We start from the raw sequence: 22,764 nt of genomic DNA on the forward strand, positions 1-22,764 counted from the left end.
GCTGGACTGGCAGCCCTGCAACCTCTTCTGTATTCCCACAGCACAGATGCACCACAGGTAGTGACAGTGCCAACATCCCTACACTGCCCCTGCCACACACCTCGTCCTGACTTGGAGAGGCCACCTCTAGAGGGGAGGGAAGAGATTGAATCCATGACTTCCAACAAGTGTGTCAATTGTGGGGGGCGCGACACTATACTCACACTGTTAAATCTATTTCCCTTATGCCACAAAACAAACAAAAAACTATTATAATCTGATCTGTGCTGACTGGCTGAATTTGAACAAATAACCTAGAGGTGAGAATCTCTGTATGCCATTACCCAGTCATTTAGTCCCTGTTTGTCATTGACACATTTCAATTGACTACACTAGCCATTGTGTATCATGGCTTTAGTTATGTAGTAATTTAGGCAGCTACAGACCTTTTAATTGTAAAGTGATGTGTGTCTCTTTGGTTTTATTTTTAGGTACAAGTTTACCTCAGAAAGTTTTAGGAACAACTGAAGAAATAAGTGGTAAGAAAAATACAGAAGACACTATTTCTGTGGCATCCTCCTTGCATTCTAGTCCTCCCGCATCTCCTCAAGGCTCCCCTCGCAAAGGTAGGACAGAACAGTTCAAGTTAGTTCTGGTTTTACCAAACAACACTTTGTAACACTTATATTGTTTTTCAAGTATTAATAGAAAGTGTGAGGAAAGTGTAACTCCAACTCCTAATACTTTTTGAACTTTCATGTTTTAGATTGAATTATTCAGATGCTTTCTAGGATTGAATTGAATTATTCAGATGCTTTCCATCATGTCACTGGGACTCCTGTGTTCAAAGTGTGGTCCTTTGACAGATGACAAGCATAGATAAGAGAGAAGGCAGAAGTTTTGTTCTGTGCAGATTCTTGACATGCAAATTTCCAATTATTTAAACATTTCTGCAGACTATTTGAAAAGAAGAATATCTACACGGAATTGTTTTTAACCAACAACAAGAATTAGGAGGAAAAGCAAATATTTAGATTAATTCATTCCTTTCTTCAATAATTTAGTATTGCCTTTTTATTAATCAATATTTAAAATAATCTATACCCTTACAGATTTTTACATTTCTTCTTATGTATAACCTCTTTAGGTGAAAATCTTAATTCACCCTTGTTCACTTAAGTTTGATTCCGTAATTCAGACCGAAGCTTTTCCATAATCCAGGCTGACTCAGCTGCGCAGTGTGCACAGAGCTGCCATTTATGTTAGCTGCACAGGTAGCTTTCTAAATGGAAAAGGCCCCTGAGTCCTGGCATTGTCTTCATACATGTAAAAGAATTACATCTTTAAATAATCACCTTACAGGGTGGTACATGGTCAAAGGGAAGATACACTTCAGAATTCTAATAGGAAAGGAAAGCTTTCAGAGCTTCCCTCAGCTGTCATGTCCAAGTTTCAACTCACTTTTGAGTGCTATTATTTTTGCCACCTATGTGGCAGCAATGTGGTATAGAGATGTCCGACCTGATTTGGATCCCAACTCTGTCCCCTCCTATAGCTGTGTAATTACAAGCCATTCACTTACAAGGTCAAGTTTCCTGTCTGTAAATTGGAGGCGGGGGGAACCACCTATTTTAGGGGCCTTATGAATTAAACAAAATAAGATGTATAAAGCCTGATACATGGTAAGTGTTTAGTAAATGGGGGTGTCCCTTCTCCTTCCCCCATTGCCACCCTGGGGCAACTTAGCTCCATTACTGGCCTGCCCTCTCCCCCTTGTAGCTGAGACTGGCTCGAGTTTTCATTCAGACTTTACTAAGAAAAGCATTGTAAAAATTAAACAGGACTTATGAATAGCATGTATAAATAGGTGTGTTTATAAAACTCGAGTCCAATCCTGTTGTATGTCCTTATATGTGTCTTGTGAGGCACACAGACCTGTTTTCATCTCTTTACCGTCTTGATAGTCCTATTTGGAGTATCCCTTATCGGGTTTGAGGAGTGGGACTGGGAACAGCACCCAATCACACAGGCTGTCCCAGCGCACAGTGCCCATATGCTCTTGGTGCCCTCTCCGGAACACCATTACACCTTCCACCCCTTTTGGAGGCTATTCAGAGGTCCTATTATAGATCAATCTCTAACCAAGAACCTACTTGTATCACATTTGGTGTTTTATGCCTGAGTGTGATTTTGCAAAAAGGTTGTTAGGAACAGGGATTTCCCTGTTGCTCTTAATCCCAACAGAAAACTCTCCCCCCACTGGGATAGAGAAGGCTTCTCCGGTGTGTCTTTTGGTCTGTGGCTAACAGACATGTTTATAGATTTATGAGCCTGTCCTAGTCAATGTTGGGAATCCTTAGAAACCTGAAGATGTTTTTTCTTCAGACTATTTCCAATTATTTTTACATATATTCTTTCAAAACCACAGCTGAATGTTATATTCGTTTATTTCCATAGACAGATTTGTCCAGCAGAAATGTCATTAAACTAAGAATATGTAATTAAGATCTGGTCCTAGTTCTTGCTAAACTTTGGAATTAGCTCTTTGCTCTTCTAACAAAATAAGCCTATGTCATGTTTTCACAGGGAGAATTTAAACAAGAGCTTTTTTCTTTTTTGTGTTTTAAGTGTACTTGGTATACAAAATTATATTAATTTCAGGTATACAGTAGTGATTTGACATTTATATACCTTAGAATGTGATCACCGCCCTAATTCTAATAATCATCTGTCACCATGCAAACTTATCACAATATTATTGGCTATATTCCCCTTCATCCTCACACCCTGAACAAGTAAGAACTTTTAAAAAGTGAGAAGGCAAGAGGCCTTAACTTTTATCTTGCCCAGTTCCCTAACCTTTTCACTTTGGAGATACAACAGGATTGGAAATTGTACTTTATAAATACATTTATTGTGTATACTGTATATTTATCCTATCTGGTTTTTGCTAAGCTTTTTCTTAGTAGACTCTGCGTGAAAAGTCTAGAGATAGTTACTATTGAGAAATACTCTTGTCAAATTTTTGCTTATGATTTTACCATCTTGGCTCAATTTCAACAGTTTTTTAATACCAGCTTATTCTGATCAAGGTAATCTTTCTCCTGTGTTCTGTCTTGCAATGACTGCTTTGTTTATGCTATATAGTAGGCTCTCCAGTGCATTAAAATATACGTTGCTAGATTTCAATTTTTCAAATATTGTCAAGATGTTAGGATTTTTTAAATAGTGAAATGTTATATAAACCAGACTAATTGTGATTTATTTGAAAGAATTAATTGACCATGACAGGGTTTTTGCATCTCTCCCTCCAGTTGGCAGTATCATATCTGATCACAGCATCCTGCTGCAGCTCTCAGGGTCTACCTCATCCCCTCCCCGTGAGTCCAGCACCAAGATCAGTGGCCACAGCTGCCCCGGCATAGGTGGGGTTTACTTGCAAAAGAAAATCCTTCAAATTACCAGGAGCACAGCCAAAAGAACAGACAGGACCGAGAAGGCCACTGAGGAGAATAGAGACAGGACCAGTTGTGAGAACACAGCCAGAAAAAGAATGACATCCCCGTTTAGAAGATTTAGGGAGAGAGCTCTTTCAAGGGAGAGACTAGCCAACAGCAAAAAAGAGGACGCAGATCACAATCAAGCTACAGGAAGCTGTGAGAAAGTGAAAGATGTTGGAAGCAACATCAGAGATGATGAGAATGATGAGAAAGGGAGTGACATCTTCAATTCAAATAGCCGAGGCACCAGTAACGCTTTAAACTGCTTCTATGCACGATTCAAGTCTAAAAGGAGGAAGACAATCTGATGAAGTTCCTTAATTTTAGTGTTAAATTTGTTTTTATTTATTAATGTAAATGTAGTTTAAATTAAGTCATTTGTCAAATAAAGCTTAGGCAGACAACTTAGTAAAATATTATGAGTATTTTTTTACTGGTGTTACAGGTCCTCTAGCAACAAAGTCCTGTTGATTTAAAGTGCCTTATTTTTACATATGTTATTTCACTAATGTTAGTAAATGTTATACTCTGATTTCTGTGGTTGCCTTTATTTCCTACTGGTAGCTGCTGGGTCTGTGAGTGAAATAAATAAAGGAGGCTTTTTAGGAACAGGTATTTGCTTTCACATTAAAACCTCCAATAATGATCTGATCAGAAACTTCACTTCAGATAATTTTAGTGCTGTCTTATTACTGCAACTACTTTACAGGCTAAAGGAAGAAGTGTTGGGAAGCAATAAACTGCATCTTTTCCACATATACTTTTTTTTTATCTTCCACTTTTCATATACCTCTGATCAGAAAAGGAGGAGCTAGTCTAACCTAGCAGGTTCAAAATCATCTGAGAAACTTGTTTTAAAAATACAGTGACTCTGTCCCACTGCAAACCTCGTAAATTTGAATCGCCAGAAATGGGCCTAAGAATGTGTATTTTAATAAGCTTTCCAGGGGGTTGCTAGAATTGATTGTAATTTCGAAATACTGATCTAACAGGAATAAGGATGAAATGGTTTTAAAACAGTAAAGCAGATCCATAACCCTAAGATAAAAGAGCAATGATTTTTTTCTTTTGGGAATTTTTTAATTTAAATTGTTTTTATTTACCACTTCTATATTCTTGGTCTTCGTGAAATTGACCATTTAATTCCTAAAGGGCGCTGAGAAATAGTAGTGATCCCAAGATCAGAGAACTGGGATAGGAGCCAAGACACTATCTTGTCTTATCTTTAGCCCCATAAGCCAACTAGAAGTCATACATTTTCTGGGTCTTAATTTTTCTGTTTGAAATTAAAATATTTAAGGAGGTTACTGTTCAATAAATATTTCCTTTAATGACTTGAGTTATATGTGAGTATGAAACCTGTTGTTCTTGAGATTTTTAGGATCGAACCAAAAGTTATATACTTACTGAACCCCATTCTCTCAGGGAGTAAGAAGATTGTTGTTTCTTTGAGGCCTACCCCCTGGTGGGATTACTGTGGCATTTTCTTTTATTTCTAGGTGAAAGAAGTTTGGTTTCTTTTCTAATAATTATCAAAACTAACTCATTACATTTAACTACCTCATGCTGCAGATTTGTTTTTGGATCCTTCCACATTACTCCATCTCCACCCCTTTATTTGAAAGAATACCAAAGAAAATCTCTCTTGCTATATCTGCTGTGCAATAAATCTTAGAACAGTTTAAAACAGGTAGATGCTGTTTTTTTCATAACACGTTTGTTTGTCAGTTTGGCTATTTAATATTCTGCAAAGTTGAAGACAAAGGAAACTGGGTATAAGATTAAATTCAGATCTAAGACCATTTACTTAAAAATACTAAAACAATGACTTTCAACCTGGGGCAAGACTTCTTAGGTGACATAAGCAGACTCTCTGGGGTAAGTACATGTAGTTTGAAAAAGCAAAAGTATAATTTTTCCCCTTGAGTCCTGACTCCCCTCTCCCACCCTCACCTCAAGGTAGTATTTTGGACATGAAATATGTATGTTAATCAAAGGGGAGGGGATACAGGCATTAAAAGAAGCTGAGAAACTCAAGATCCACTTATTAATGTTTTATAATATACTTAATGCCTTCTCGTTTATTAAATGTTTGTAACTGTGAGAACCTGGGGCCGATAGACCTTTGGACTAGTTTCTCAGTGATACTGGTCTTTGACTTCTCTATTTCTTGAATTTGGAATTGAATTTGTATGGGTAGATAAGTGAATGGAAGTGTAAGGGACTGCCCTCTACCTGCCCACAAACCCCCACCTGTTTCTTTGTTTTATAGTTTGAACACTTGTCTTCTCTCATTCAGGTTATACACTTATGCCATCAGCTAAATCTGACAACTTGTCTGACTCCAGCCATAGTGAGATTTCTTCACGGTCCAGCATTGTGAGCAATTGTTCTGTTGACTCCATGTCTGCGGCTCTGCAGGATGAACGGTGTTCTTCCCAGGCTGTCATGGTCCCTGAATCCACTGGGACATTGGAAAAGACAGAGCACTCTTCGGGGACAGGAGACCATAGTCAACTTGGCCCTGGGTAAACATTCTTGCCTGTGTTCCTGTTCCAAAACCCAAGCCAAGTGGCCACTGCAAGTAGTGCTCTGCACTTGACCCTAGGCCCCTTTTGGGGTAGTTGCAAGGGAATCATTAGAAGAATATGTGCAGGCCAAGCATATGTTCTCTGTACTGAATATGCAAATTAGGACTATTTTGAAAGATGCATGGATGCTCATTTTTAAAGTATTACTGAATTTAAGTAACTTTCTATCACACGTATCTTTTCGATTAGTAAGAACTCAAAGTGAAGCTGTCGTTGGTATGAGAGAAGAAGTTCTTGCATTCTGTCTGTTAGGATAAAGATTGTTCAGAAAGATCGTATAATGGGAAGTACCTCCAGTGCTATACATGTTGCAGCCAGGTTGGGAGAGTAGGACCAGTTCTTGATCCTTGAACCTTGTTCTCTGAAAGTATGATTTAGAATTACCAGCTAGCAAAAGTCAGTTAACAAATGTTAACTGTTAAGTTTCTGTTTAGAATCGAGCAAAATGGAAATCTTTGAGGAAGCATTAAGAAAGTTGATTCTAAACTGATATCGTTAAATCTTGCATACTTTAATATGAAAAATGTAAGATATAGCAAAGTATTTATCATATTTGTTAAAGCTTCTAAATTATGATTCTCTAGACCAAGGATCAGCAAACTTTTTCTATGAAATGTAAATAGTAAATATTTTAGGCTTTGCAGGCCATACGGTGTCTGTTGCAACTGTTGAACCTTATTGTTTCTCCAAAACAGCCTTAGACAATATGTAAACAAATAGGCATGTTATATCCCAATAAAACTTTATTTACAAAAATTGGCAGGGGTCTGGATTTGGCCATGGGCTTTAGTTTGCTGACCCCTGGTCTAGATAATCATCGTTTAGAAGCATTTTACACTAGAAATCAAGGGTTCTCAAACTTTTTTTTTTTTTTGGTAGAGGGCCAGATAGTAAATTTTAGGCTTTGCTGGTTGTATATGGATTCTTTGGAGTGTTTTGATTGGTTTAAACCCTTTCCAATGTAAAAGCCATGCCCTAGACCATACAAAATGAGGCTATTGGCTGGAATTGGCCCATGAGCCTTATTTTGGGGACTCCTGCTTTGAGTGATGGAATTTGACTTAGTCATAGGTAGTCATTGCTTACTCAGCACTGTACTAGGTGTGCTGAGAAGTAGGCTGGACTCAGAGGTTCACTCCTGGAGTTGGGAATTTTCAAGTCTGCATGCGTAGAGAGGAACTTGCTTTATGTTGGCCAACAGTGAAAATGTGTACTTAATTTTATTCATCTTAGACCTCATCTTTCATTTTCATTTAAAGTCAATTTAAAAAAAATTCTCAGGAAGTCTTACTAACTATTCATATTACGTCACTATATGTTTCTAGCTAAGTATTAACATTGATGCCAGTAGAAGTTTAGTGATGATTGATTATAGTGCCATTTTTTTTCCACAAGGTTATTTTGGTGTGAATATTTGTTGCAGCATTATAATCTCTTGTATGCAGTAGTACTTGCAAACAAGTACCTGCAGGAAGTTTTTCCTGTAAGCCAGTAAATTACTTTTAATGATGTATCTTCAATTGTAGGTGGGTACCATCAAAGCCATCTCTAATCAAGAATTTAGCTGTCTCATCTTCTGTGAGCAATGAAGAGATCTGTCATGAGCACGTCATTATAGAAGCAGCTGATAGTGGTCGTGGAAGTTGGACTTCCTGTTCAAGCAGCTCCCATGACAACTTCCAAAGCCTTCCCAACCCAAAAGGCTGGGATTTTTTTAACTCTTACCGACATACCCATTTGGATGGCCCAATTGCTGAAGTCGAACCCGCTGACTGCGAGCCCTACCCTTGTCCTCAAGGCTGCTCTAGAACCTGCGGTCAGTGTGAAGGAAGCTCAGAGACTAACTTGATGAGACAGAGTCGGGTCTCCTCGAGTTCTCTGTCTGACACGCACGAACCAAACTATGGGACAGTTAAGCGGAGGGTATTAGAGAGTGCCCCAGCTGAGTCATCTGAGGCCTTGGACCCCAAGGATGGCACTGACCCAGTTTATAAGACTGTTACTTCAAGTACAGAAAAGGGCTTAATTGGTAAGTTCTGTCTTTTTTGTTGTATCTGTGGCATTTAGAGATTAAGTGGTAAAAAATGACATTGGGACATCTTGGTCTAGAATTTTATTCTTGAAAAAAAGTCCTTCTCTCCAACCCCTCTTTCTTCCCTCTGCAAATACATTATTTTCAGAAAATTCATGATTTCCCAAGGACTTTGGGACAGGTAGTCAAGCCTATTAAAATGAAAAGGCTGGTATGGGGTATTTAAGGGGATAGGTTTGTTTGTCTTGTTTTGTTTTTTGAGATCTATTTGTTTTCATTGAGGAAATATTGAATTACTATGCAATAGTGATAAAAAGATTATCCTCTTTGTCACCACACATAGTAGAAACTTTGAATTTGATATTACTTTTAGATACCACATGTGAGAAGAAATGTGATAAGTCCAAAACATATTTTAGTATACTCTCCTAGCGCATATCATGGGTACACCAACTCCTGTTTGTGGATTTCATTCTAATCACAGATGACTTTTTTGTTGTATTCTTTTAGTATTTAAACCATCATATACATATTTCATTTCTTCCTTGAATTATATAAATACTTGGATTTAATAGCCCCTGCTTAGAATTTTATTTGTGGAATGACCGTACTTTAAATCAATATTATCTTAGTCAGCTCTTAATTCCATAGCATATTCACATAAATTGAAATTACTGAAAAATTTGAAAGACTGGTATTCTGATTTTTATAGCGCATCTATATAGCACATTTGTATTTACTTGTCAAATTGCATAATAGAGCAGGTTTTTAGCTAATTTGTTTTTTTCAAGGATTTTTTGTTAAAGATAACTACTATGTGGATATATAAGTATGTGTGTGCAAGGATATAAAAATGGTCTCTTATCTGGGAAATACATTTTTAAAAATGTCATTTCTTTTATTTCTAGATCACTATGCAAATCACTTAAATTCTTCATTTTTGTCTTACTTCCCTTGAAAGCCTCTCCATCCCCTTCTTATCCCATCCTTCACAGATGGGAATAGAAATCCTTTCTGACCTTGATACTACATGCAAATATTACTGGTAGAGTTCTAGAAATTTTAGTATGGGAAAGCTTGATACTCTAAAGGGAGAATTAATATTAGAATTATTTAATGGTCCTTTTTAATTAATTCTGCTTGTATATATATAATGTTTATGTTTAAAAAATTACTTTATGGTCAAGATATTCAGAGCCATTTGTCCTGTAAATTAGTCTTAATTTTATGGAACGATTTCTTTAACCTACTTCTAATGCTTTGGGGAGCTTTGCCTTAGTCCCAGGGTTTATAGACTGAGGGAGAAAAATTTTAAGTTACCATTATTTCCAATGTCCCCCGAAAATAAGAGAAACTTAATTTAAGATGAATTTCTTAAAATTTTGGGTTTTTTTTTCCTTCTTCACATAATTACTGAGAAGTTAGAAGTAAGGTCTTTGAAGGAATTAGCTCTTCTGTACCAGGAAAGTTAAAGTCGTTTATATGCCAGAAATGACAGCCAAGTCTACCCAGGAGTGTCATTAATGAGTGCTTCATGTCTCAGGTAAAACAACCCTTAGAGAGCCCGGAAGGCATTTCTAAGAAAAGCCAGTCAACAGAGGATAGATATTTAGGGTGGATTCTAAATGTTCTGACTCGGTCACCTTTGGGACTGGTATTCTGTGAGGGGTTTGCCACACACTTCTGTGACATGAGGGCCACACTGCAGAGGAAGCTTGTCATCAGCGTCATCTTCAACTCTGTCTCATTCTCTTTCATGTTTATAAAACAATGTAACATGTATTATAAAACCAGTATATTAAGATTTTTTAATGTTATAAATTTGCTGTCAGTGTATTCAAATATATTCATTTCGTCTGTTTTTAAGTTCTATTTTGTCATTGTAAGTTGCAGTATGGTTTTTTTTTTCATTTCTTATATTTTGCATTAACATTTCCATTGCTTATTTTTCATACCAGTGTACTGTGTCACCTCACCCAAGAAGGAGGATAGGTATAGGGAGCCACCTCCTACTCCTCCAGGATACATGGGGATTTCTTTAGCTGACCTAAAGGAAGGAACCCACCTACACCTAAAACCTCCAGATTATAGTGTGGCAGTGCAGAGGTCAAAGTTGATGCATAGCAGCCTCTCTAGACTGCCTCCAGCTTCTCTCAGCAGCAGTCCTGTGGCCTGTGTCCCATCGAAGATTATAACTCAGCCTCAGAGGCATAATTTGCAGCCATCTCATCCCAAACTAGCAGACGTGACTGATGCAGATAGCGAAGCAGATGGTATGTTGATAGACTACTTTAATGGCTCTTAAATGAATTGCTGAACATAATAAATGGTCTTTACTGTGATATTTTATGTGATCAGTAATGTTTTCTTCAAATGCCTCAAAAATCTCTTTAAAAAAATCTCTTACTGTGACGGTGTGTTTTTTAAATGGAGGGGGCAAATTGGTTGTTTCTGTGTGCCTAGTCCCCTTTTTCTGACTCAAACAGAATATTCTTATATATGATCGATAGCAGCTCAGTCTAACGGAATAATTTTGAGGGGAAACATGTGACTTTAGTGGAGTCATGTTTTACATTATTGCCTGGAAACTTGAAACTGCATGTATCAAAATGCAAAATTATCTGAAATGCTGGTCCTCTTATTAGCATAAACCTTCACCGACTTTGCAGCTGTGGTTTGTTTTATTAAAAGTAAATGGAGTTTTATCCTTTTAAACAATAGAGTAATAAAGTAATTAAAAAGATGTTATAAAATTCTAGTTTATTGTCAGCTTTCAGTGTGATCAGAACTCATAAATGTCATTACAAGAAAATCTGGGCCTTGATGATCCCTTGATGATTTGAGAGGATTTCTTTGTTGAAATTGACTAATTTTGTAAACAGATAACTAGACTGCTAGTTTTCATTAATATGCTGATCATCCACTTAATTGTATTTTTTTTTTTTTTTTTCAGAAAATGAACAGGTTTCAGCAGTCTAGCCCTTGGATGACACTTTCGACACATACTGAAAGTCATGGAGGAAGGAGTGGGCAGAACCCCTCATGATTCTGCAGGCCATTGCCAGCCAATAGCTCACTGCTGCTGCTAACCCAGAGGTTTCATTCCCTGTGCTCCAAGCAGTGAGATAGCCCTGAATCGTGCTCCTTTCCATTAATCCCTGCAGTTTCCTCAGCTGTGGATGTCGTGCCTGGATACTACTCTTGCTTCTGCATACCAGACCTGCCTCGGGGCTCCAGTTACTGGAACAGAGTCAAACTCAGAGTCTTCCCCGTGTATATCATTATAGATTTTTCTTTAACAAGCTATTTTTAAGATAGTGGTAGTAGTATTTCCAAGTCATGGCTTGGGCTAATGGACAGGTTCAAAATGTCTGCCAATACCAAGGATATTCTTGTATGTTGGAAAAGTAACTTATTATTTGAAGTTTCGTGGTTTCGCTTGTATTTGGGAGCTCTTGTGTAGCCGATGGTTATGTTTGAGGCCATGAAACTGACTCTGGTCAGACCAGACGGAGGGCATCTTTACAGGATGATAAGCTTCATCTGTACAGAAATGTAACGATCTGTAGCACCAGTGCAATGCAGGGCCTCCATCTGAGTGGAATGGGAAGCCCTTTGTGGTTGCAGTGTCAGGAAGGAAAATACTCCCATCTTCTGGTCCCAGCTGGGAAGGCCACTGAAGCTGCTAGAGGGTTTCTTATCAGTCCTTTGGGAAAGGATTGGGGCTAAGGTGGGCTGGATAGCAACCATGATTTCCAAAGAATGAAATTTTTATGTTAAATAACACGTATACCAGTTTTTTCTGAAGTGAAAATCATGCCGCATCTAATTGTATCTAAAAGTAGAAATCCAGTAACTAGATAATGGGTTCTAAAGAGTTCTACCTTCTAGAAATTCAAAACTAAAATTTTTCTCAAATACGGAGTTTTGTTTTTAAAGGAAGTGCAATCATTGGTGGAGTAATCATGAGGGTAAACGTAGCTTTATGCAGTGTGCCCCCTCCCTCCCCAGCATGAAACTGATCTTCATGAACCCTGCAGCTCCCAGCTGCCTGCCGGGAAGCTTGTTAGCTCAGCAAGGTATATAATTAGTTGAAAATTTTGTAGACAAAAGAGAAGCTGGAATTATGGAACTATATTATCTCTCAGTTCTCAGTTTATCCTTTCAGAGGAAGGAGACATTTTGTAACATAACAGCCTGTTGGGCATGGCACTCTTATTTAATGAAAATTTCAGTGACTATTTAGTGGACAGGCTAGACTTTCCACATTTTTACAAATCAAATATATTTTCTATATCTTAAGTTTCAATTTTTTAGATTTGTTTTTAGTGTAAAGGCAAGTGAGAGCTTAATAGACTTCTGTGACTACCAAAAAAAAAAAAGCCAGAGCCATTAAGTGCACCATCCAGGCCAACTCGGAGCCAGTGGGTTTACTTCTGAGTAGTTAACTGCCCGTGTTTCAGTTTTTGGGACTCCGCTGGTTCATGACTTCCATTTCAAGAACTAGTTCTCATTTTTCCTAGCTATGCTGTCCCTCTCACTGTCTTCCTGCCTATTCCCTTCATTTTAAAATCATAAATCAGTTCCAAGTGCTAAATGGCAGGAGTCCATCTTTTCCATCAAAGTGATTGTCTCTTTATTTTAGGAAAAATAGCATGTCCGAAAAAATTCCCTCAGCAAAAATTAGTTAATCGGAAAGTTAAGCCTTAGATATGATCCTTGTATGTCAGGGTGAAGCTAGTTGGCTCCGTAGCTTTCTTGGTCCATTGAAATGGAAAGTAGCCCAGATCAAAAATCCTTGTTTGAAAGTTACACTGTAGTGATTCAATCTATAAACAGCAGTCCTCTGATCATAGATTTTTTTCCTTCACTGATTTACACAATATTGTTTTCATGTCCAAAGCAAAATAAAGTGAAATATATTTTTGCTATAACCATCTTTTTATCAAGTATGGATATTCTCATCATTTTATATCCTTTACCCCAGAAAAGTGTGCTATTTGCACAGAGTCTGTTTATGTAGCAGGTCTTTCAAACCAAATGAGAGTCTTACCCATCTTTGTCCTTTGTGTCGATAATATCTTGGATAATATCTTGCACAGAGTTGGAAGCTTATGGTTTTGGATGTGCACCGTGTAGCTGCCTTTGTTTCATCTAGCTTGAACTGTGAGTATTTGGATCAGCTGATCACATTGATCTGGAACTAAAGCCAAATGCCTTGTAGTCTGATATATATGTATCCCTTAAAAAATCACGGAGTTTTAATTTTTATACTTTGGGGTACATTCCTGCCTTCTCTGTCACATGACTAGAACAAGAGCAGCCTTAACCTGTATTTTTCCAAGTCTATCCCTCTAATTCTAACTCCCTTTTTATTTTTTTATTTTATAAACGTGTAACTTTAATAACGAGCCTAGTACCCTTATCCCACCACAACACTGAATCTGCCAGGACTATGAAAGCAGTAAATCCTCTGTGCAAAGTTTTGCCAAATAAGTTTCAACAAAACAAGGTCTTCATAGTGAAAGATTTGCAGTATTAGTAAATCCAGTATACACTTCAGTAAAAGTTTACTGTAATTAATAAATTCTTACTTCCTCCAAATGATTACTTTCAGTATGACCTTTGGAGAGAAAAAGCCTTAAATGGTTTTTCATGAGGATGATAAATCACATTGTCGCGATCTGCACAGCCTCCCTGAGAATCTCTCCAGGCTGGAAATGTGGCAGTAATCATGGGGATTTCCAGAGACCTAATTTTTATAAAGTATTCTCTCCTCTATGAAAACAAGGGGAGAACGAGTTTGCTTATATATTTAAAATACTGATTGTTATCTGATATATTTAAGTTTTTAAAAATTGTGATGCTAAAGTAGATGTAACCCTTTAGAATTTTAAAGGCTAGAACAAAGGGAGAAATCTTCAGAGTGTCACAGGACATTTTCAAATTTAAACTTGAACCCCAGTTTATCGTTAGCTTTTGTTGTGCTTTTTTAAGGCTTTTTTATTTTTGATACACCGAATGCAGTTGTACTTGATCTTTTAAAATTGAAACGCGAGCTTATCAACAAAAGATAAAAACAAGACTGCACAGTTAAAATAATCAAAAAGGAATTATACTGCACAATTCCGTGATTGTAAAGTATCCTGTAACAAGCAATGTTTGTCTCCTATTTTTTGATACCTCTTAAACTTATGTCTTTTAGAAAGACAGTGCCTCTGTATGCTTTTTGTATTTTTACTGAGTGTAAATATTTGTTATATTTTTGGTTAAGAGAATGTAAAAGGACCATTTATTATTATCATATCTACTAATACATTGGTGAAATCAATAAAGAATCTACATTAACCTTCTCTGCACTTTATTGCAAGTGGATGGCAGCAATAAAATAATTATACTCAGTCACTCAAGAGGGCCAGTCTGGGACCCACGTTGGTGAGAAGGCCTTATTTTTTAAGACTCCAGAGAAATCGGAACGGTCCAATTGTAGTTGACTTTATAGTATGTATAAAACACCTAGATGTTTAGTTTTTGAGAAGGGTGTTTGATTACAAACCCAATAACAGTGGCTTAGACCCCACTGGGGCTTGGTCTAAGTCGGGTGGCTGATACAGTGACTCCACAGTGCTGTCAGTGTCAGTGCCTTAGGGATCTGACATTTACACCTTGGGGCATCACCTGAAGATAACACAGACATGGAGTGAAGATAATGTGGAGACAGCAGAGAGAGGTAGTCACAAGGGAAAACATGCTGACAGCCACCGGGAACTAGAAGAGACGAGAGATTCATTCTTAGAGCCACCAGAGGAAGTGCTACCTTGCCCGCATCTAGATTTTGGACTTCCAGCCTCTTCTGTTAAATCACCCAATATTTGGTCATTTGTTAGAACAGCTCTAGGAAACTAATACATGTTACTACATTTGTCTGCCGTTGAAGACCCAGAACCTGCCATCGAAGGACATGGTGGTGCATAAGTATACACCAGGAACCCCAACTCTCACTACTCTCAAGAAGCCTTTCATAAGCAAAGGTAAGAGGAAGACTGGCCACCCTAGAGGCCACCTCTACAGCAGTTTCATCAGCCTGTTATTTTTCCAAGTATGCACAGAATAGACATTCCTATCACCCTTGCCAAACTTGATGTTTTTAATTTTTCTCATTTCAGGTATTCTAGTGAGCACGTACTGTATCTTCCTGTGGTTTTCATTTTAATTTCCATAATGGCTAATAATGCTAAGCATCTTTCCATACTTGTTGGACATTTCGTGCAGTGTCTTTTTAGGTCTTCTGTTTTTTATTTGTTGTTGGGACATTTAAATACAGTTGTTTTATAATGACCTTGTATTTATCAACCCTGCTCAATTCATTTATTTTCAGTTTGTAGATTCTTTCGGATTTTTCTATATACTCTCATCATCTTCTCATAATGACTTTTATTTATTTCTAGTCATTCGCATTTCATTTCCTACGTTATTGCACAGATCAAAGTGCCAGCCAGTCTTTTCTCCATCCCTGATCTCAGGGAAAGCTTTCAGATTTCACCATTGAATGTGGTGATTGCCGTATGGTTTTTGTAGGTATCTTTATGAGTTTAAAGACGTTACTTTTTATTTATATTTCACTAAATTGATTTATAGTGTTGAATTTTGTCAAATGCTTATCTTGAATCTGTTGTGATGATAGAATTGTTTTTCTTTTATGTTAGTGTGGTGAATTAATTGATATATTTCCTAGTGTTAATCCCCCACTCACCCACCCCTGCACTCCCATTTCAACTTCTACTTTGCTTGAATAAACCCCACTTGGTCGTCACATGCTGTTTTCATATACTTCTAGATTTATTTTGCAATATTTTGTTTAGGATTTTTATACTCACGTTCGAGAGAGAGATGAGTTGTAATTTCCCTTCCTTGTACTTTTTAGGTTTTGGTATTAATGTTCAACTGGACTCATGTTCTCTGGAAGTTTATGAAAGATTGAACTCTAGCCGCTTTCACCTCCCTGGACTCCCATCTTTGTCCCTTCAGTTCTGGACCACCGCTGTGCTCTGCCTGGATCTCCCCTCGCCTTCATTATGGCCTGGAAATTTTCTTCAGGCAGTAAGCTAGAGCAGTGGTAGAGCTCACCTTTTTTATTTCTTGTGCTCTCAAGGATCACTGACTGTCAGTGCTGGATGTCCAGTGTCTTAAGTGACATTGTTTTACATATTTTGTCTAATTTTTTAGTTAGTTCAGGCAGGAGATTTGGATTGACGATGGGGAAGTGTTAGCCAGGCCTCCCATTATGTGTAGTGTGGTGGCTGACAATCATGGGCAGAAGACTTTCTCTTTTGGAAGAAACAATAAAGGCTGAGTAGGAGTTGTGGTAAAATTACACTGGAACCACCAGGTGGCGCCATGCTACAGCGTAACTTCCTGGGGTCTTTGTCTTTAAAAAGGTGAGAGCAAGGTCGTTTTTAGCCATCTTTCCAGATAGGTCTACAGCGCATAGTGAAATATTTCAGGACATTCCTCCTTCACTGAGGTAATGAAACGGAAGCATTTCCAACCAGAATAATAGAATTTTAGATTCTATGTGGATAATATTTGGACATTAATGAATAGTCAGTATGGATACAGCTATTTCCTAAGACAGTGTTGGGACATAAGATTTGGAGTACTTAATGAGTGTTGGTCTTTTCCAGGGCTACTAAGGGAAATCGTCCAGAAATTACAGATTGCCCAATTATGAACAGCAGTGAAAAGCAGGTCATCTATATAAGAACTAGTGAAACTTCTGATAGTCTGCACTGAACAACAATATACCAAAGACTCCTGGCAGCTGGTCATCTTCTCTGACCACCGGTGTTTTGGGTCGTTTTAACATTGGTCATTTGTTGGGTATGCGACGATTTTTTACTGTGGTCTCGTTTCTCTGAATATTAGTGGTATTGAGCTCCTTTTAAACTAGAGAAATTATTATTTTCTCTTATGGTTGGTGCTTTTTTGTAATCTATTTAAGAAGTCTTTCCCTACTCCAAGTTCATGAATATATTTGTGTTATCTTTCAAATATTTCAGTGTTTTGCCTTTTAAATTTTAGCTTTAAAATGTCTCTGGAATAGATTTTTGTGTATTGTGTGAGGTAGAGGTCAAGTTTCATTCTTTCACAATTCTTACAGATTGCTTCTGGACCATTTCTTGAAAAGATAAGTTCCCTGTTCCACTATACTTCAGGGCCATTTTTCCTGTAAATTAGGTATGTTGAGTCTATTCTGGGCCTGTATTTTATCAGTCTATTTGTTCTTTCATTTTCAACGCCATTGTCTTAGTTACTCTAGTAATTATAATACATACTGATATCTAGTTGAGAAGATGGACCCTATTCCTTTTCAAGAATGTTAGCTATTCTTATAGCATTGCATTTCCCAATAACTTTTACAACAGCTTGTCAGCTTATCCACACACACACACAATTGCAATTTTGAGTGGGATTTTCTTGAAATTAACAATTTTAAGGAAATTAACATCGTCATAAAATTTAGCCTTCCGGTTTTTGAGCCCAGTATATTTTTCTGTTTATTTAGATTTTCTATTGCTCTCACCGTTTTATTGTTTTGGTCTTAGGGCTTTCATATTTTTTCAGAGAAGTGTATTTTTAAGTGTTTAATGTGTTTTTCATTTATTTTTTTCTGCTTGATTGATGTATACTTGGCAGATATAGTTAAGGTATATATCTTAGTCCATTTGGGCTGCTGCTTTAACAAAATAGCATAAAGTGGGTATTTGTTAAACAACAGAAATTTATTTCTCACAGTTAAAAAGTCTGTGAAGTCCAAGATCAAGGTGCCCACAGATTCATGTCTGGTGAGGACCTGTTCCCTGGTATATAGATCATGCTTTCTCACTGTATCCTCACTGAGCAGAAGAAGTGAGGAATGTCTGGGGCTTCTTTTATAAAGGGCACTAATCCCACTCATGAGGGTTCCACCTTCATATCGTAATCGCCTCCCAAACGCCCCACCTTCTAATTCTATTATCTATAAGGATTAGCATTTCAACATAGGAATTGGGGTGGGGGCACGGAAACATTCAGTGTAAAGCAGTGTGCAGCATGATAATTCGATATACGTATACATTGTAAGATGATGACCACAATTAAGCCGACTAACATATTCACCTCACAGTTACATTTTGTGTGGTGAGAACACAGCATCAACTCAGCAAATTTAAAGTACACAAAATATCATTATTACCTATAGTCACCATGGCCTACAACTCCAGAATGTATTCATCCCACATAACTGAATCTTTGCAGCTTTTGACCAACATCTCCACATTTCCCCCACCCCTCAACCTCAGACAACTACCAGATTCCACATATTAGTGAAATTATGCAGCATGTGTCCTCCTGTGCCTGGCTTGTTTCACTTAGCTATAGTGTTCTCCAGGTTCATCCATGTTGTCACAGATGGTGGAATTTCCTTTTTTAAGACTGAATCGTATTCGTGTGTGTGTGTACACCACATTTTCTTTTATCTCTTCATGTGTTGACACCCACTTAAGTTGTTTCCGAATCTTGACATTTGTGAATAATGCAGTGACCATGGAGGTGCAGATGTTTCTTCAGCCATCAGACAGCAGGAAGCCATAGCACTCAGTTTTACTCTTCGTTCTGCAAGGAAACGAAATCTGCCAACAACCTGAGCGCGTGGGACTGAGCCGCTTCCACATCAAGCCTTCTGATGATAGTGCAGCCCACCTGCCACCTCGATGACAGCTCTGCGAGACCCTCAGCAGAAGACCCCGCCAGTCTGAGTCCAGACTCTTGACCCACTGAAGTTATGCTAGTTTAAGCTCGAGTTTGTGGTAATTTACTAAACAGCAATAGATAACTAATATATCATTTATTAACTATATGACCTTGGGGAAGTGATGTGTATTCCTGGTGCCTTAGTTCTCTTACCCTCAGAAAAGGTTGACAATAATAACTGATCTTATATTTATTGTTGCTCTGAGGATGCAGTGAGTTCTTACACGTATGATCCTTTGGCAGCACCCCGCCAGCTAGAAAGTGCTCTGTCATTGTAAGCTGTGCTATCACTGCCTGAGCAGTTACATGCTTTTTCTTCTTTCTCCCTCCCTGTTTTCCCTCTTCACACCTGTATAACTTCCAGTTCTTCCATCTTCACACCTGTATAATTTTCAGTGCTTCCATCTCATCTTTTCTACAGTTTCATTTATTTTCTCCGCATAGTCTTGGCTGGCTAAAACTTTTATCTAATGGTCATTTATCTGACAACCTCAAGTATTTGAAATATAATCAAGACACTCCAAAAACTAAAATTGATTTTGATGTGAACAGTGCACTGAAGTTACATTCTGGACTTGATGCAACTCAGAGCTTTCTTATTTCCAAAGGTAAAGGACACCGGAGGTCAGAATTTAAAATGGTGGGTGAGAAACTGGAAAGAAGCATGTTCACAGCACCCGCATTATTAAGAAAAACTTAGAGGGAAGGAACCTGAACACTGAAAGGCAAAGAAGTCGCAGAGCAGTTCGAGGCAGAGACAGGCTGCAATAAAGGGTCTCTGAGCAAAGGCAGCACACTCATCCTCTGTGATTTCAGTTTCCAGATTTGTTATTATAATAACATTGTCATCGAGAGGGCCTCAGAGTCCATTCTACTCTAGGAGAGCTCAGAGTGTATTTTATATTTTTGTATTTGAAATGTGATAGAATATTGGAAATATATTTCAAAATTTTTCAATTATAAAAGGTCAATGACAAAAAAAAAAACCACCATTTAAAAAAGGGCAAAAGACTTGGATGGGTATTTCTCCAAAGAAGACATACAGATGGCAAATAAGGACATGAAGAGATGCTCAACATCACCAGTCATGAGGGAAACGCAAAATCAAAACCACAGTGAGACATCACCTCACATCCGTTAGGACGGCTGCTATCAAAAAAAATTGCAAGTGGTGACAAGGAGGTGGAGAAGTTTATGGGAATGTAAAACAGCACCTGTAAACACCAGTACGGAGGTTCCTCAGAAAACTAAAAATAATACTACGTATGATCCAGCAACCCCACTTGTGGGTATATCGCCAAAAGAATTGAGAGTAAAGTCTTAAAGACATATTTGCAGCATTATTCACAATAGCCATAGAGGTAGAAACAACCCAAATGTCCATCAGTGGATGACTAGGTAAATAAAATGTATGTCCATAAATGGAAAACAAGCCTTAAAAAGGAAAGAAATGCTGCAGCGTGAATGAACCTTGAGAACAGACGTTATGCTAAGTGAAATATGCCAGTAACAGAAGACAAGCACTCTGTGGTCGTCTATGAGTGGTGTCTAGAGCAGTCACGTTCATAGACACAGGAAGAGCAGCGGTTTGCCAGGGGCTGGGGGAGGGGAAATGGGGCGTTTCAGTTTTTCAAGATGAAAAAGATCTGGAGAGTGGTTGTACAACAATGTAAGCGTGTGTAACACTGCTGAAATGTGCACTTAAAAATGGTTATATGGTAAATTTTATGTTTCTGTATTTTACCACAATTTTTTTAAATGCCAAAGACAATTCCCACCCAAGAAATATTAACAAATGAAATCTTTGTGGTGGGCTGCCCCTGGAGAGGGAGAGGAAAACCAGTAAGCGACGATGGACGGATTCAACAACTGTGAGACCAGAAGCATGTGTAGAGCGTTGCACACACCTGGTAAAAACCCAAACTCCGAATCGTCTCGTGTGTCTCATCCGTGAAGTCCCCTGGGGCACTAGAGCTCAGCTTGCTAGTCGGCACAGAGATTGCACCAAGGGCAAGACTTCAGGTAACTTGACCTTGGGTTTTAAGTCCAGTCCTCAAACATTTGTTTTACTCGTACCTGAGGCTTCATTATGCTGGAGCTAACAAGCTTTAAAAGTAGTTTATTTTTCTATCAGCCACCGAGATTAGACATTTCAATCCTTTTGGAGCTCATGGCTTCCTTTGAGAGAGAATTGGATGAGATGGGCCAAAAAGCTCTTTCTGTTCCAGGAAATCAAGCAGGGGACAGATGTAGGGTCGTGGTCTGGAATCTGCAGGGACCCAAGTGCTCAAGATGGCAGGAGTTCTGGGATCCTGTGGATTCCCTCACCACGTGGAGCAGAACACTGGACCTCAGGGAGGTACTGCCACGAGACTGTGACAGGCTTTCTGGGTTACTGCTTATTTTCAATATTTTTTCCAATTTAAAAAACATTTTGCGTTGGTTCCTCCTGAACCCTGTCCTGCCTCCACCTTTGGTTTAAAGAGTAGAGCAGCCTCCAGGTCTTCAGGGCTTGGGAGGCAGTGCTGGCTCTGGCTCCTGGTGAGGTGTGAACCAGGTGTTCTGCTTCCGTCCAGGCAACAGGGAAGAACTGCAAGTCTAAGAGTGGCTTCGAATACTCTCTTCTGCCTGGTTGTCTTCTCGATGGTAAAGCTCCTCTCCTTCGAGAAAAGCGCCAGCAGGCCGCTGACCTGGGTGGACTGAGACCCTCATCCCCAGCCCAAGTCCTGCACTCTGCCCTGAAAGCTTTCCTACCTTTCCTCATCTTAGGACAACTCCCCCATTCTCTCTTTAAGGCAAGTACTCCTCCCTCGATCCTTAGGGTTCTGGTGGGGCTGTGAGTCACTACGCACACACACGCGCGCACACATGTGGACGTGACTGCAGGCAGGCCCATGTGAGGCCTTCCCTAGAATCCCTAGCAAGTAGGCCGAGGTCAGTTCCTCTGTAAACTGCAAGACTAATGTACCTAGTTGTTAGCTGTTTGACCTTGAGCAAGTTAGTTATCCTCCATCATCCATGAAGTTGGGACAGTGAAACAACTTCAATAAGATGCTCGTGAGGATGAGCAAAGCCAAGGCCTAACGTGACTGGTGTTTACTCACTGTCTCCTCACCTGCTCCTCGCCCCCTCCTGCCCGTGTCCCATCCACTCAGGTAACCCCAGCCAGGCACTTCTGAGCTGCCCTCCCTCCCCTGTTAGGCTAGGTCTGTGAAGTGCCGTTGGCAGTCTGGAACTAAAAAAGTCTAACAAATAAGCCGATAATTGAACCTATACTGGAGTTATAACTTCTGGGTTTATTCTTTAAGATTGGAAAGAAAACAGAGATCATAATTCATTTCGTTAGCATTTTTGCCACCTGTTTCACCAGGAGCTTGTGCTACTGATTGTCTTTTTCTGGTCCTTGTAAAACACCAAGGGTCTGAGGAACTTCCTTGAGAGCAGCTGTGAGCTAGACTGGAACATGTGCCTGTCTCTGGTCAACCATTATGTCTGAGCTGCCTGAGGCGACAGAGAGACAGAGAGGCAGGAGGAAATCCCCCAGTGAGTTCGCCAACCACCAAGCAGAGGAAGGAGGGGAGGAGAAAGAACTGCTCACATTGAGATGCTAAAATCCAGGTCAAGGAGGAGATGGTTAAGAGGAGCATTGTGTTTGCCACTGACAGATTTCCTGGAATCTGCAGGGGTTTCCCTCCCTTAGTGCTTGGCACGCTGGGAAAGCCCCACCGCCATGCCATGGAGTTTTTCGCACATGGGATGCTCTGCCCAAGTTGTGCCTGACCACGTGTGTGATGTCAGGCTTCATTTGAAAACATCAAGTGATTTTTGCACAGCCACTCGTGACCCGCTTCTCCCTTAAGTCCCTGCATTG

At 38.9% G+C, this 22,764-nt stretch overlaps 1 protein-coding gene across 15 annotated transcripts in view; it reads left to right on the forward strand.

Annotated features, from left to right (window-relative positions):
• RAPGEF6 (Rap guanine nucleotide exchange factor 6) overlaps positions 1-22,764 on the forward strand; it is a 173,546-nt gene that overhangs the window by 139,961 nt on the left and 10,821 nt on the right. For 9 of the 15 annotated variants that reach the window (XM_016118353.2, XM_016118354.2, XM_036225023.1 and 6 more), the window contains 5 exons: positions 471-605; positions 5,779-6,007; positions 7,597-8,099; positions 10,061-10,375; positions 11,056-20,915. In XM_016118353.2, coding sequence (XP_015973839.1) covers positions 471-605; positions 5,779-6,007; positions 7,597-8,099; positions 10,061-10,375; positions 11,056-11,081 — 1,208 coding nt within the window. In that variant the 3' untranslated portion in view covers positions 11,082-20,915. Of the gene's footprint in view, positions 1-470; positions 606-3,293; positions 4,012-5,778; positions 6,008-7,596; positions 8,100-10,060; positions 10,376-11,055; positions 20,916-22,764 lie in introns of those variants that run through there. The other 6 variants (XM_036225019.1, XM_036225020.1, XM_016118351.2 and 3 more) reach the window with 6 other exon arrangements.

This window comes from Rousettus aegyptiacus, unplaced genomic scaffold (assembly GCF_014176215.1).
Source record: "Rousettus aegyptiacus isolate mRouAeg1 unplaced genomic scaffold, mRouAeg1.p scaffold_m13_p_7, whole genome shotgun sequence".
NCBI lineage: Eukaryota > Metazoa > Chordata > Mammalia > Chiroptera > Pteropodidae > Rousettus > Rousettus aegyptiacus.